At 36.4% G+C, this 12,935-nt stretch overlaps 1 protein-coding gene across 1 annotated transcript in view; it reads left to right on the top strand.

The window, feature by feature from the left end:
• ORC5 (origin recognition complex subunit 5) overlaps positions 1–12,935 on the top strand; it is an 81,244-nt gene that overhangs the window by 3,419 nt on the left and 64,890 nt on the right. The window contains exons 2-5 of the mRNA XM_032761305.2: positions 345–437; positions 3,648–3,848; positions 6,707–6,781; positions 9,253–9,364. Of these exons, the coding sequence (XP_032617196.1) occupies positions 345–437; positions 3,648–3,848; positions 6,707–6,781; positions 9,253–9,364 (481 nt within the window). The remainder of the gene's footprint in view (positions 1–344; positions 438–3,647; positions 3,849–6,706; positions 6,782–9,252; positions 9,365–12,935) is intronic.

Genomic DNA, 12,935 nt, shown 5'->3' with positions numbered 1-12,935 from the left:
ATATAAAAATGGAGTATGAACAAAATTGTTCTTGAAAAATCTCTTAAATCTGCTATGAAGTTGAAAATACAGATTTGTGTATGTAAACCTGTATGATAATAAAAAATATATATAGTATGTAATAAAATATGCCAAATATGTTACAGAAATTTTAATTTCATAACAAAGTGCTTAAGAGTTGAATTCAAGTAGGTTCAAAGTGTGTTGACGCATCCACAATATGCTCACTGTTAGGGATTTGGATTGTATATTTAACTTTTCCACATACAACTTTCTCACAAGTTGATAAGTATTTATTTTCTATTTTGTATGTGCAGCCTCATATTTATCTTTTCTCTCATTAGAGACATCATTTCAGCTTTCCATCCATTTTTATTTATGGACATACTGCCAGTGGAAAGACCTATGTAACACAAACGTTGTTGAAAACTTTAGAGGTAAGAATAAAAATATTAAATATTTCTTTGCCATTCTTAGTGTATAATATTGGTACTGATAATTGTGAATCTCCATAAATGCAAAATTGAACATGCCACCTTTACATTGCCCTTCTTCCCATATTATCTTTCTCCATGAATGATCTACTATCATTGACACAGTTGTCCAAACTTGCACTTTCTTAACTTTTTCCTCATCTTCCCTCATTTAGTAAATCACATCAATAAACTTAGTCTGTTTCTTCACATTCTTAAAATCATGTCTCCATCTACCTTTAATCCTAGCCATTGCTGCTAGGATTTTCATTTACCATTGTTTTTTTCCATGTATTTCTATAAGTCTCTTATTTGCAATCTTCACCCAGCAGCTAGGCCATGCAAATCTTACTTAATATCTTCAGGACAGTGTTCAAGTAATTCGCCCAATATATAAGACGTTTCATGAGCTGAATTTATCTTTCACAACACAGTGGTTAAGAGTTTGGGCTGTGGAGTCTGGCAGACTCATTTTCCTTTTTGGATTCACCAGTTAGTGCTTTCTCCATCTGCAAAGTTGGCTCATAGTGACAACATTTGGGATTAAGAGAATTAAATGTTAATACATGGAAAGTGCTTTCTGCAGTACATAGTGCGTAGTAAGCACTCAATAAAGGTTAGCTGCTATTATTGATGAGTATTGCCATACTCCCTTTCATATCCTAAACCAGAGATGGGCAGTCTTTTTCTTAAGGGCCAGATAACTAACATTTTCTGCGTGTGGACCACGTAGTTTCTGTCTCACCTACTTGACTCTGCTGTATTGTGAAAGCAGCTATGGGCATTCTCTATGTGAATGGGCATGACTGTGTTTCAAAGCAACAGTATGTACAAAAACAGGTGGCTAGCCCACAGGCTTTGGCTTGCTAATCCCGTCCTCCTCTAGCGCTGAGGATGCATGTTTAGGATGGCATACTGAACTGTGTACAGTTCCTGCTCTCTTACTTTCAAGCCATGGCACATGTTGCTCCCTTGCTTGGAATGGCTTTCCTGTACTCGCTCTTCCTGTTGCTTGGCAAATGCTTATTTATTTTGCCAGATTTTCTTCTACTTATACTCTACAAGGTCTTTCCTGATCCTCTAGGCTGTATCAGATGCCCCCCCCGTTTTGTAACCTTAGCACCCTGTGCTTAATTCTGTCATAATATGTAGCCCTGTCAGCTATGATTTTGTGTTTATGTTTCCCTGGCTTTAGATTGTGAGTTTCTTGAAATTATCCCTATCACCAAGCACATTACTTGGCACTATTAACTTGTGGATTTCAGCTTATTAAGTTGTGGATTCCAGCTTTTGATCCCAAAGATTATCTGTGCATTTTAAAAACACATATGCCTGGGCTATATGCTAGACTTCAGAATCTGAGTGTACAAGGTCTTGGTCCAGACATTTGCATTTCAGAACCCCCTGAATGAAGTGCCCCCAAAATATACGTTGAATAAAAGCAATAAAACCCAGTAAGGAAGTTTCATATTTAAGGGCTGTATTCCATTTTTTATCACATTGTAGTTTCTGCTGTTACTTAATCAGTGTAATATATGATTATTGTTACTACTTCTGATACAGGGACTCAGACAGGCACTTAGAATATGCTGCCTTTAAAGGTCATGGATAGCACAAATGCTTTAAGCAAGACACTATGCATAGCAGAGGTGTTGTGGACTTTTGTTCGTAAAGGATAGTAAAGGAGTGAGAGAGAAGTGATTTAGCAAATGCTGGTGAAACTGTCCCCAAGTAAGTTTAATGTGGCTTTAGTGACACTGTTTTTCAGAGAAAGAAAAGCCTTCTTATTGGATAAAGTTTATAAAATCACTAAAAATAGTTACCAATTCTATTATTTGTGCCAAATGCCACAAGTTGTCTTCCTCAGAATGAATCTGCTTTTGTGATCTTATTTTGAGGATAGACTGTATTTGTGAGCAAGTCTCGTTTGTGTCCTTATTACTTCTGGAGTTAACTCATTTTGATATTTTGATAGTTTTTTAAATGAAAGGCTAGTTTTTTTGTTTTGTTTTGTTTTGTTTTGTTTTGTTTTGTTTTGTTTTTAAATGGGGTCTTGCTCTATTGCCCAGGTTGGAGTGCAGTGGTATGATCACAGCTCATTGCAGCCATGAATTCCTGGGCTCTAGTGATACTGCCACCTCAGCCTCCCAAACAGCTGGGACTATAGACGTGCTCCAGCAGGCCTGTCTAATTTTTTTTATTTTTTTAAAGACAGAGTCTCACTGTGTTTCCCAGGCTGATCTTGAACTCCTGGGGTCAAATGATCCTCCCACCCCTCCTAAAGCCCTGGGATTACAGGCAGGAGCCATATGCCTAGCAAAGAGCTAGTGCTTACAGTCCTCATAGGAGGATTGCTATGGTTTCTAACTCTTAAAATTCTTTTTTTTTGACTTGGTAAATGTTTATTCAAGGATGTTATATTAAAGTTATAAGTGTGAAATTCCTATTAAGAATTTTAACATTCAAATATACTTAGATTTCTTTTTTTTTTTTTTTTTTAATAGAGACAGGGTCTCACTATGTTGCCCTGGCTGGTCTTGAACTCCTGACCCAAAGCCTTGCGATTACAGATATGAGCCACTATGCCTGGCCGATTTCTTTATAAGAATTCTTTATAGGAAAATACAAGTTTGCTTTGAATTTCCATAAGAAAGAAATGGCAAGCTGAAATAAATAATTGAAGTGAGTTTAATGAAGGGACAATTTTATAAAGATTGAGGAAATTTTATGGGAATCACTAAGGGATGATGGTACACCAGGGCCTTTACCACCTCTAGGCCTGAAGGGACCATAGAAAGGAGCCCTTATTGGAACCAAACAAGAGGTGTAGCCTTAGAAGAGGGGTTGTCCAACTTGATCTTTGGCGGAAGAGTATCCACTGCCAAACTAGGGCCACTGAGGGGTCATGGTGGGAGTCAAGGAAATCAATATCCAAACTTCTCTCCCACTGTTCTCCCTTAGTCTCCTGCTGGTTCTTTCCATTGGCTTCTCCATCCAGAGCCAGAAAATAAGAGAGTCCAGGTGATGTAATTCTGTAGCTGTCAGGCTCTTGGGGCATGGGGTGGGTTTGGTGGGATATAGATTTAGAAAGGCAAATGGAGAAAATACAGCACAGCCATTATTGTGTCTGTGTGTTTTCTTCTTTACTTACAGTGTTTTGGTTTTCATTTTCAGCTCCCACATGTCTTTGTGAATTGTGTTGAATGCTTTACCTTGAGGCTGCTTTTGGAACAAATTTTAAACAAATTGAATCATCTTAGTTCTTCAGAGGATGGATGTTCTACTGAAATAACCTGTGAAACATTTAATGACTTTGTTCGCTTGTTTAAACAAGTAACCACAGCTGAAAATCTCAAAGATCAGACTGTATATATCGTAAGTAATTTCATTTGATTAGATCATCTCTTATCTCTTATCTTGGAAACTGATAATTTATTAGATCAATTTTCATATATTTGTTTTGAGTCTCGTTATGTACAGTGCTCTGTGCCAGGCACTTTTAGTATACAGAAATATATTAAACATATTCCTTATCCAAGGGAAGCTTCATTTAATAGAAAAGATATGACACATGCATATGACTACATGCAGAATGTGATAAGGGATTGTCACCAGATGCAAAGTATTGACTGTGTGTGTCCAATACAGCTTCATGAGGTATTAGCATTTGAGACAGACCTAAATGAATCAGAGTATTCTAGGAAGAAATTGAAGTAGAAGAATTTCAGATAGAATTATACAAGTAAAGGCATGCAGCTGAAAATGGAGGCCAGAGAGTACCAAATAGTCTAGTTTTAGTGGGTTATAAAATATGAAGGGAGAAAAAGAAGACTGGAAGATAGGTTGGGGCAGATCATGGAAGGTCTAGAAAACTATACTAAAGCACTTTATTTAATTTCTTAGGGAGTGGATAGGAGATAGTAAAGACTTTAGAGCAACAAATATGCCTGGTTACTCTGAAGGCATGTTAAAATGATCATCTTTGGAATTGGATAAGAACTACCCAAGACTGAATAGTTTATAAAGGAAAGAGATTTAATTGACTTAGAGTTCAGCATGGCTGGGGAGGCCTCAGGAAACTTATAATCGGCAGAAGGCAAAGGGGAAGCAAGGCACCTGCTTCACGAAGTAGAAGGAAGGAGAAGCTCCTTATAAAATCGTCAGATCAGATGTGAACTCACTATCACAAGAACAGCATGGGGGAGCCATCCCCAAGATTCATTTACCTCCACCTGGTCTCTCCCTTGACACATGAGGATTATGGAGGTTACAAGTTAAGATGAGATTTGGATGGGGACACAAAGCCTGACCACACCAATCCACACTTGGCCTCTCCCAAATCTCTTGTCGGTTTCACATTTCAAAGCCAACTATGGCTTCCCAGTAGTCCCCCAAAGTCTTAACTCATTCCAGCTTAATTAACCCAAAAGTCCAAGTCCAAAGTCTCATCTGAGATAAGGCAAGTCCCTTCCACCTATGAGCCTGTAAAATCAAAAGCAAGTTAGTTACTTCCTAGATATAATGGAGATACAGGCAATGGGTAATTACAGTCTTCTCAAATGGGAGAAATTGGCCCAAACAAAGGGGCTGTAGGCCCCATGAAAGTCTGCAATCCAATAAGGCAGTCATTAGACTTTAAAGCTCCAAAATGATCTCCTTTGACTCCATGCCAAACATCCAGCTCACTGATGCAAGAGTGGGCTCCCACGGCCTCATGCAGCTCCACCTCTGTGGCTTTGCAGGGTAGAGTTGCCCTCTCTGCTGTTTTTACAGGCTGGCATTGAGTATCTGTGGCTTTTCCATGCACACAGTGCAAGCTGTTGAATCTACCATTCTGGGGTCTGGAGGATGGTGGCCCTCTTCTCATAGCTCCACTAGGCAGTGCCCCAGTGGGGACTCTGTGTGGGGGGTCCAACCCCACATTCCCCTTCTGTACTGCCCTAGTGGAGGTTCTCCATGAGGGCCCCGCACCTACAGCCAACTTCTGCCTGGACATCCAGGCATTTCTGTACATCCTCTGAAATCTAGGCAGAGGTTCCCAAATGTTAATTCTTGATTTCTGTGCACCTACAGGCCCCACATGTAAGCTACCAAAGCTTGGGGCTTGCACCCTCTGAAGCAATGGCCTGAGCTGTACGCTGGCCCCTTTTAGCCATGTTCTGAGACTGCACAAAGCAGCAAGGCCCTGGCCCACGAAACCATTTTTGCCTCTTAGGCCTCCGGGCCTGTAATGGGATGGGCTGCCATGTGAAGACCTTGGAGACATTTTCCCCATTGTCTTGACTGTTAACGTTTGGCTCCTTGTTACTTATGCAAATTTCTGCAGCTGGCTTGAATTTCTCCCCAGAAAATGGGTTTTTTCTTTTCTACCTCATGGTCTGGCCACAGATTTTCCAAAGTTTTATGCTCTGCTTCTCTTTTAAATATAAGTTCCAGTTTTAGATAATCTCTTTGTGAATGCATGTGACTGAATGCTTTCAGAATCAGCCAGGTCACCTGTTGAATGCTTTGCTCCTTAGAAATTTCTTCCACCAGATACCCTAAATCATCTTTCTCAAGTTCAAAGTTCCACAGATCTCTAGGGCAGGGGCGAAATGCCACCCTTCTCTTTGCTAAAGCAAAGCAAGAGTCACTTTTATTCCCTGTTGCCAATTAGTTCCCCATGTCCATCTATGACCACCTCAGTCTGTACTTCATTGTCCATATCACTATCAACATTTTGGTCAAAGCCACCCAACAAGTCTCTAGGAAGTTCCAGACTTTCCCACTTCTTCCTGTCTTCTGAGCCCCCCAACCTGTTCCAACCTCTGCTTGTTACCCAGTTGCTATAACAGACTACCAAGGACTGGGTAATTTATAAAGAAAAGACATTTATTTCTCACAGTTGTGGAGGTTAGGAAGTCAAAGATTGAGGTCTCTGCATCTGGCAAGGGCCTTCTTGCTGCCTTCTCTCATGATGAAAGGTAGAAGTACAAGAGAGGATGAGAGTGAGCAAGAGGTGACAGAAGTCCCTTTTATAACAAAGCCATTCTTTCAATAACCCACTCCCTTGATAACAATAACAGAGCCCTCATGACTTAATCATCTTTTATGCAGCTCCACTTCCCAATACTGCCACACTGGGGATTAAGTTCCAACACATGAACTTTGGGGGACATAATCAAATCATGTCATTTTTAAAGGCTTTGTAAATGCATTTCTTTTTGTTTTTTTTGTTTGTTTGTTTTTTAAAGGTTCTAGATAAAGCAGAGTATCTAAGAGATATGGAAGCAAATCTTTTGCCTGGATTTCTTAGATTACAAGAATTGGTAAGTAATGTGAGAAAGTGCTTTTTCCCCACAACTTAATCAATGGATTGTGTTGTAAAATTTTTTCATTTTGCTATTTGATAGGTGAGAATTAGTATTTTAATATAATTTTAGTTTGCATTTCTTTTATCAGTAAAGCTCAGTGTTTTTTTCATAGTAAAATCAGTTGGTGATTTTATAGCATTTATTCTTCAATTATTTTAGCTTTTTCTCTGTAATTATGAAGTCACTGCTTTCTATTAAAAGTTTTTAGATGTTGCTAGAATAAATAATGGCAGAGGGCCAGACTTGAAAATCTCAAGGATTTTAAAATTTTCTTTGCATTTCAAAATAAGGATAATCTAAAATAAGAATAACATGGCTATTCTGGATCATCTGGATTTCTATCTTAAAACCACTCAGTGTCAGCGTTTACTTTTGTATTTCAGTTTACTCTTGTGTTGGCTTCACAAAGTACAGTAAGTCCTCACTTAACATCTCAGTCGATTTTGGAAACTGCAACTTTAAGTGAAACAGCGTACAGCAGGTTCTTCCTTACCTTCAGCGTCATTTCGTTATAACATTGTTGAGGAAAAACAATTGGTTTCATTATATGTTGCACTTAAAGTCACAGTTTCCCAGAACCTATCAACAACATTAAGCTTAGGGTTACTAATTAATTCTACTGTGATTGTCATGGCCCAATAAGAAAAGGACAGGGGCGGACTTACTAGGCATTTGTGTCAGGTGAAAGCCAAATAATATTACAGATGAAACAGGGTTTTGTAATAGTTTCAATGAGGAAAATTGGTGAGGAAATAGCTGTGGTTGTTTCCAGGTGGAACCATATTCACCATATTCACAAAGGGAATAAAGATTTAGTTTGAGCAAAACAATACTGTTCAATATATTCAGTTAATATTAATTTAAATTTTGTTGGTTTTATAGTTTGTATTTACAAATTTATTTTGGTTTTATAATTTTGTAAGTGCTTTGAGCATAAGCAATTTATACCTACCTAATTTTATGTTTGTATGTATTAAAGTATTACATAATACTATAATAAAGTAAATACTTGGGGAGAAGTGCTTAAAGAGTTTCTGCCTTTCAAAGTTAAATACATTTCTCAAGTTTGAGAATCTGCTAGAAGTTTAGAGAGGCCACTGAGATCACTGTGTGCCCAGGGCTGACTCCTGAAGTTTACTTTTAGTAATAGTTGAGGGAGGACAGGTATAGAGAGGACAGGATAGTAAGTGTAGCTATTGGTGGCCTATTCTGGAAGTTAACCTCACACAGTCTTGCTTTTCTTGGTTTCATTAACTCTTGACATTTTATTACTGAGACTCAAGATCTGTCTTCTTTGAGTAGATGTCTACTCATTTCCTATTTCCTTTCCTTTTATTTATTTGTTTCATTTGTATTTGCAGGTTTTTGCATACTCATCCACTATTTCCTGTTGCTTTGCTCTAGAACTCACCATCTGGTATCCAGAGTGCATTATTGTCTTCTTGCCTTTTCAGTGTAGATCACCCTGTGTTTTCCTCCTTATGCCCAGTAATGGTGATCATGCATCCCTTCACAACAATTAGGACTTTTCACCATTTTTTAGTTTCAATTATAGAAACTGTTTGAAGAAAATTAAAAGGTTTAGAGTAATCTCAGCTGAACTGGAAAAGAGAATTGTTTTGACATTTCTGGAAACATGCTTGATTTTTAAAAATGTATTTCATTTAAGAGAAATCTGGCAAAAGCATTTCTCATTTTTTTATAGTAAGTATTTATCTAAGTAAAAGGAAGTTTAAAATATGTTGGATATCATATATACTGAAAGTACTTACCAGATGAATAGATGAGAACATTACCAATTTAAAATCTTTCTGCCCAATAAATATCCTCTTCTTTTTAGCCTCTCAGTATATTTAAACTGATTTTATAAAATGCTTGTAGATAATCATATTTTTATAGCAAAAACAATTCAATAATTTGTTATTAGGATTGTGATTAGGGCATGCTATTTTACCCCTATAGAAATAAATTCAGAGATTCTTAAAAAATCAGACCCAATATTATGGCTAATGCCTGTAATTCCAGCACTTTGAGAGGCTGAGGCAGGAGGATCGCTTGAGTCCAGGAGTTCAAGACCAGCCTGGGCAACATACAGAGATCCTGTTTTTACAAAAGATATAGAATTTAGCTGGGCATGGTGGCACATGTCTCAGCTACTTGAGAGGTATAGGAGGATCACTTATGCCTAGGAGGTTGAGGCCACAGTGAGCTGTGATTATGCCACTGCACTCCAGCTTGGGTGCGTGACAGTTTGCAAATGGATGACCTCCTTGATTAGGTTTTCTAAATATGGTTTATTAATATGCAAATAATTTGTTATAGGTTAGAACTTTGGGGGATTTATTTGAAAGAAAAATCCAAATGGAAATACTGCTCTGATTAAGATTTTTAAATGCAAAGTTACTTTTATTTCTTTCTTTTTACAGGCTGACAGAAATGTGACTGTTCTCTTTCTCAGTGAAATTGTTTGGGAAAAGTTTCGTCCAAATACTGGATGCTTTGAGCCGTTTGTCTTATATTTCCCTGATTACAGCATAGGTAAACCTTAAAACATTTTTTTGGCAAATGATATGTATGCAGGAGAATAGTTTTTGTTGTTTGAAAGATTAAACTAGCATATTCAAATGGGAATTATAAAAAATGTTGATATTCAAATGGGAATATCAAAGTATTAAACTGTTAAGGTTTGCTGCCAATCTCAAATAAGATGTTTGTATTTCTGCACTTATAAAATTTTTATTTTGGAACTGTGAGAGGTTATTGTATAATTACTAAATTTTTTTGGATGAGCAGCTCTCATATTTGTGCTAATGTATCTTCATTTTTTTAGTCAGTACATTAAGTTGTATGTATATTGTGATTATGACATCTGTACAAATAATCAGACTAGACTTGTAAAGCATTTTAAGAGTGTTGAAATCTTCATTTACCGTATACTTGGGTTAAGTACCATGTTGTGCTTATATATTTTGATTTTATAAATCTCATTTTCTTTACTGTAACTCATACAGTACCAGTTACCAGCCCTTGTGTTTCTTATTTTCTTGGGGGCTCCATTTAATCTTAAATTTCATAGATCCTGATGATTTTGGTCTTTGGAAGAACACAATAGCTTTTTGTGTTGCTGAATAGCTTTGTGGATTAAGACTGGGCTGTCATACAGAGATGATACTTGGGATTCAGAGATTATAACTGTGAAGTATAAGATGGTTAGCAGTCTATAAAAAAATAGCATTCCATGACCTTGGCCTCATTAACACTATCCCTCTGAACTAATCAGCTGTAAACATACCTTAAGATTAACACATTTTTGTCTGTTTTCACCAGAACAGCAGTCAAATAACACCTTCTGTCATAGCTAATTAGCTGAGTTTTTTTTTTAAACAGCAACCCAAAATAGTTGGAGTCTTTATTGTCATTAATTTCTCATCCATAAAAATCCCAAAATAAAAAAGGGTAGGAGGAAAAGTGATAAAGGATTTTATTTAAAAAAAAAAAAAAAGCTGTGTACCTATGTCAGCACTGTTCATAGTTCAGTTTTTTCATGACCCATTTTAAGTACTGAAAAATTATTTAGAATTTAAGAAAATTATAAAAATTGATTTTATACATTTCAGTCAAGTTGAATTAATGTAAGTATAGAATTAAATTTTAAAAATTCTGTAATTTAAATTTATAGATTTAAAATTTAAAAAGTAAAGATACAAAGCAGCATAGATGAGAGTTTGAGGACAAAAGTAAATAAAATGGTCTTACTAATTTTAGTGAGTATAGGATAATAGATTTTTGCAAAGTATATAATAATGGAGCCAAGTTAAATTCTGATTATTAAATTTTAGGGCGTTTTACATATTGATTTTTTTTTTTTTAAGCAAAAACACTGTAGTCAGACAAAAAGCCATTCAGAAGGGGAACATTAATTGATGAGTTGAAATTATGGTTAAATGTGGAACCAGGGCAAAGAGATTATCTAAGTGGTTAGTGTTATCTTGTCATAATAACTTGAAACATGTCATTTTCAGGAATATGGTGTCTGATTTTAAGGACTGCTCTCCTCTTAGCAGTATGGCTAAGAGCCCAATTTGGAAGTCTTGTTTTCTGGTCTTTACCTCATGCAGACTACTCATCTTTCAATGATGGATATTTTTTCTTTAGAGAGATTATAATGCACTTGATTAGGTTTTTGGTTTAGTTATTGTGTCACTTTGGATAGATTAAATTATGTTCTGATAACAATCTGAAATTTAGTGACTTACAGCTTCCTACCTAAGAACATTTGTACTGCTGTTGTCTTACATTTTACTTCCATATTTATTATAAACCATGTAATACTCTATCAATTATAAACCTCAACTATTATTATAAACCTCAGATATTAAATATTATTATTTTGGCTTTAAAAAATAACAGGACAAGAAAGAAAATAACTTTTATTGTTTATCCTGCTGGGGATTTGTTGAGTTCTTAAGTCTGTGGGTGTATAGTTTCATCAGTTTTGGAAAAATTTCAGGCAGTATTTCTTCAAATATTTTGTCTGCCCCCCCTCACCTTTTCTTCTCTTTTTTGTGTGGGATTGCATTATAGGTATGTTAGAGCACTTTATATTGTCCCACTGAAAGTCTCTTTATTTAAATTTTAAATCTTTTTGTGTATGTGTTTTATTTGGGATTGTTTTTTGTTTCTATGTCTTTAAGTTCACTGATTTTTTTTTTTTTTTTTTACTAGTGTCTAGTGGGGAGCTAATCTAATCCTGTAGAATTTTTCATTACTGATCTCATTATGCTTTTATTTTCTTTTATATCCTTGAGCATATGAGCATACTTATGATAGTTGTTTTAATTTTCTTGTGTACTAATTCAGTTACCTCTTTTGTTTTGGGTTTGTTCCCACTGACTAATTTTTCTCCATCTTGGGTATCTATTATGCTTTTTCATGTGTCTAGTAGTTTTTGATTGAATTATAGACATTGTGTTTTTTGTTGTGTTTTGGACTTTTTCTCATTAGCATTTTTAATTACTTACAGATACAGTTGACCCTTTTAAGGCTATTTTTAAGCTTTTTTTGGAGAGATGATCCAGAGTAGCCATTATTCCAGGGCTAATTTTAGCTCTACTTCTAAGACATAGTTTTTCTAGAATCTCTACTGAATGCCCTGTATGTTTAGCATGGTCTCTGCTTTCTGACTACTGGCAACATGAAAAATTCACAGCCCTGTGTGTATTCTGGGAATTGACATATAGCTCTCCAATAATTGTTTTTTCCCTAAAAGTTGTTCTTGCATGGCTAGGGTTTTACCCTATGCATACACAGATTGATATTAAGCTAAGACTTGAGGGGAACCCCTGTACAGATTTCTGGAGTTCTTTTTTGGCATAGCTTCCTCCCCTCAGGTACTCTGCCCTGCAAATTCTAGCTACCTCAGCTCCCTCAGCTCTGGTCTCTGTCTCCTCAACTCAGTAGGATAAATGAGCTCCTTTTGGAACTCTTCTTGTACCACAGTCTTAAAATTACTTCCTGTTAGAAAGTGTGGCTGATGGTAGGACTCACCTTATTTGTTTACCTTTTCTCAGGTATTACGGTCCGTTACTGCCATTTGTTTGATATTTGAAAATAGTTGTTTTCTATAGTGTGTCCAGTTTTTAATTGATTATTAGGGGAGGGTATTTCTGGATGCTCCTACTCCCTCACAACTGGAAGCAGAAGTCTCTCTCCAAGTTAGGAATGGCTTTTCTTTGCACATTAGCCTATACTTGGATAGTGAAATTTTAAGACCCAAGGAGACAACCAGTAGGTTTCTCCTACCCTTTATTTACTACCTGATGAGACACTGTTTTCAGCTTTCTGTTATAGATGGGATTTTTTTTCATGAATTTGAATAGTCCTAGACTATTAGAGCTGACATGACTTGGTTATTATAGAATTATACTCTGAGATTTTTGTCTGTAGTCTATAAACAAGTTGCTGGGTTACTTTTACAGCAACACCGTGAGGATTCCAATTCTTATAAGACTTTCATCAGGGCTGAAATGGGCCGGTGATAACATCTAATCAACTGTCTGATGGGGTACAGAGAGCCACCTGTAAGGAATACCTAGATGGAGATGTTCAA

Source organism: Hylobates moloch, unplaced genomic scaffold, assembly GCF_009828535.3.
Source record: "Hylobates moloch isolate HMO894 unplaced genomic scaffold, HMol_V3 SCAFFOLD_1, whole genome shotgun sequence".
NCBI classification, from domain to species: domain Eukaryota; kingdom Metazoa; phylum Chordata; class Mammalia; order Primates; family Hylobatidae; genus Hylobates; species Hylobates moloch.
This window is presented reverse-complemented; position numbering and strand designations above follow the sequence as displayed.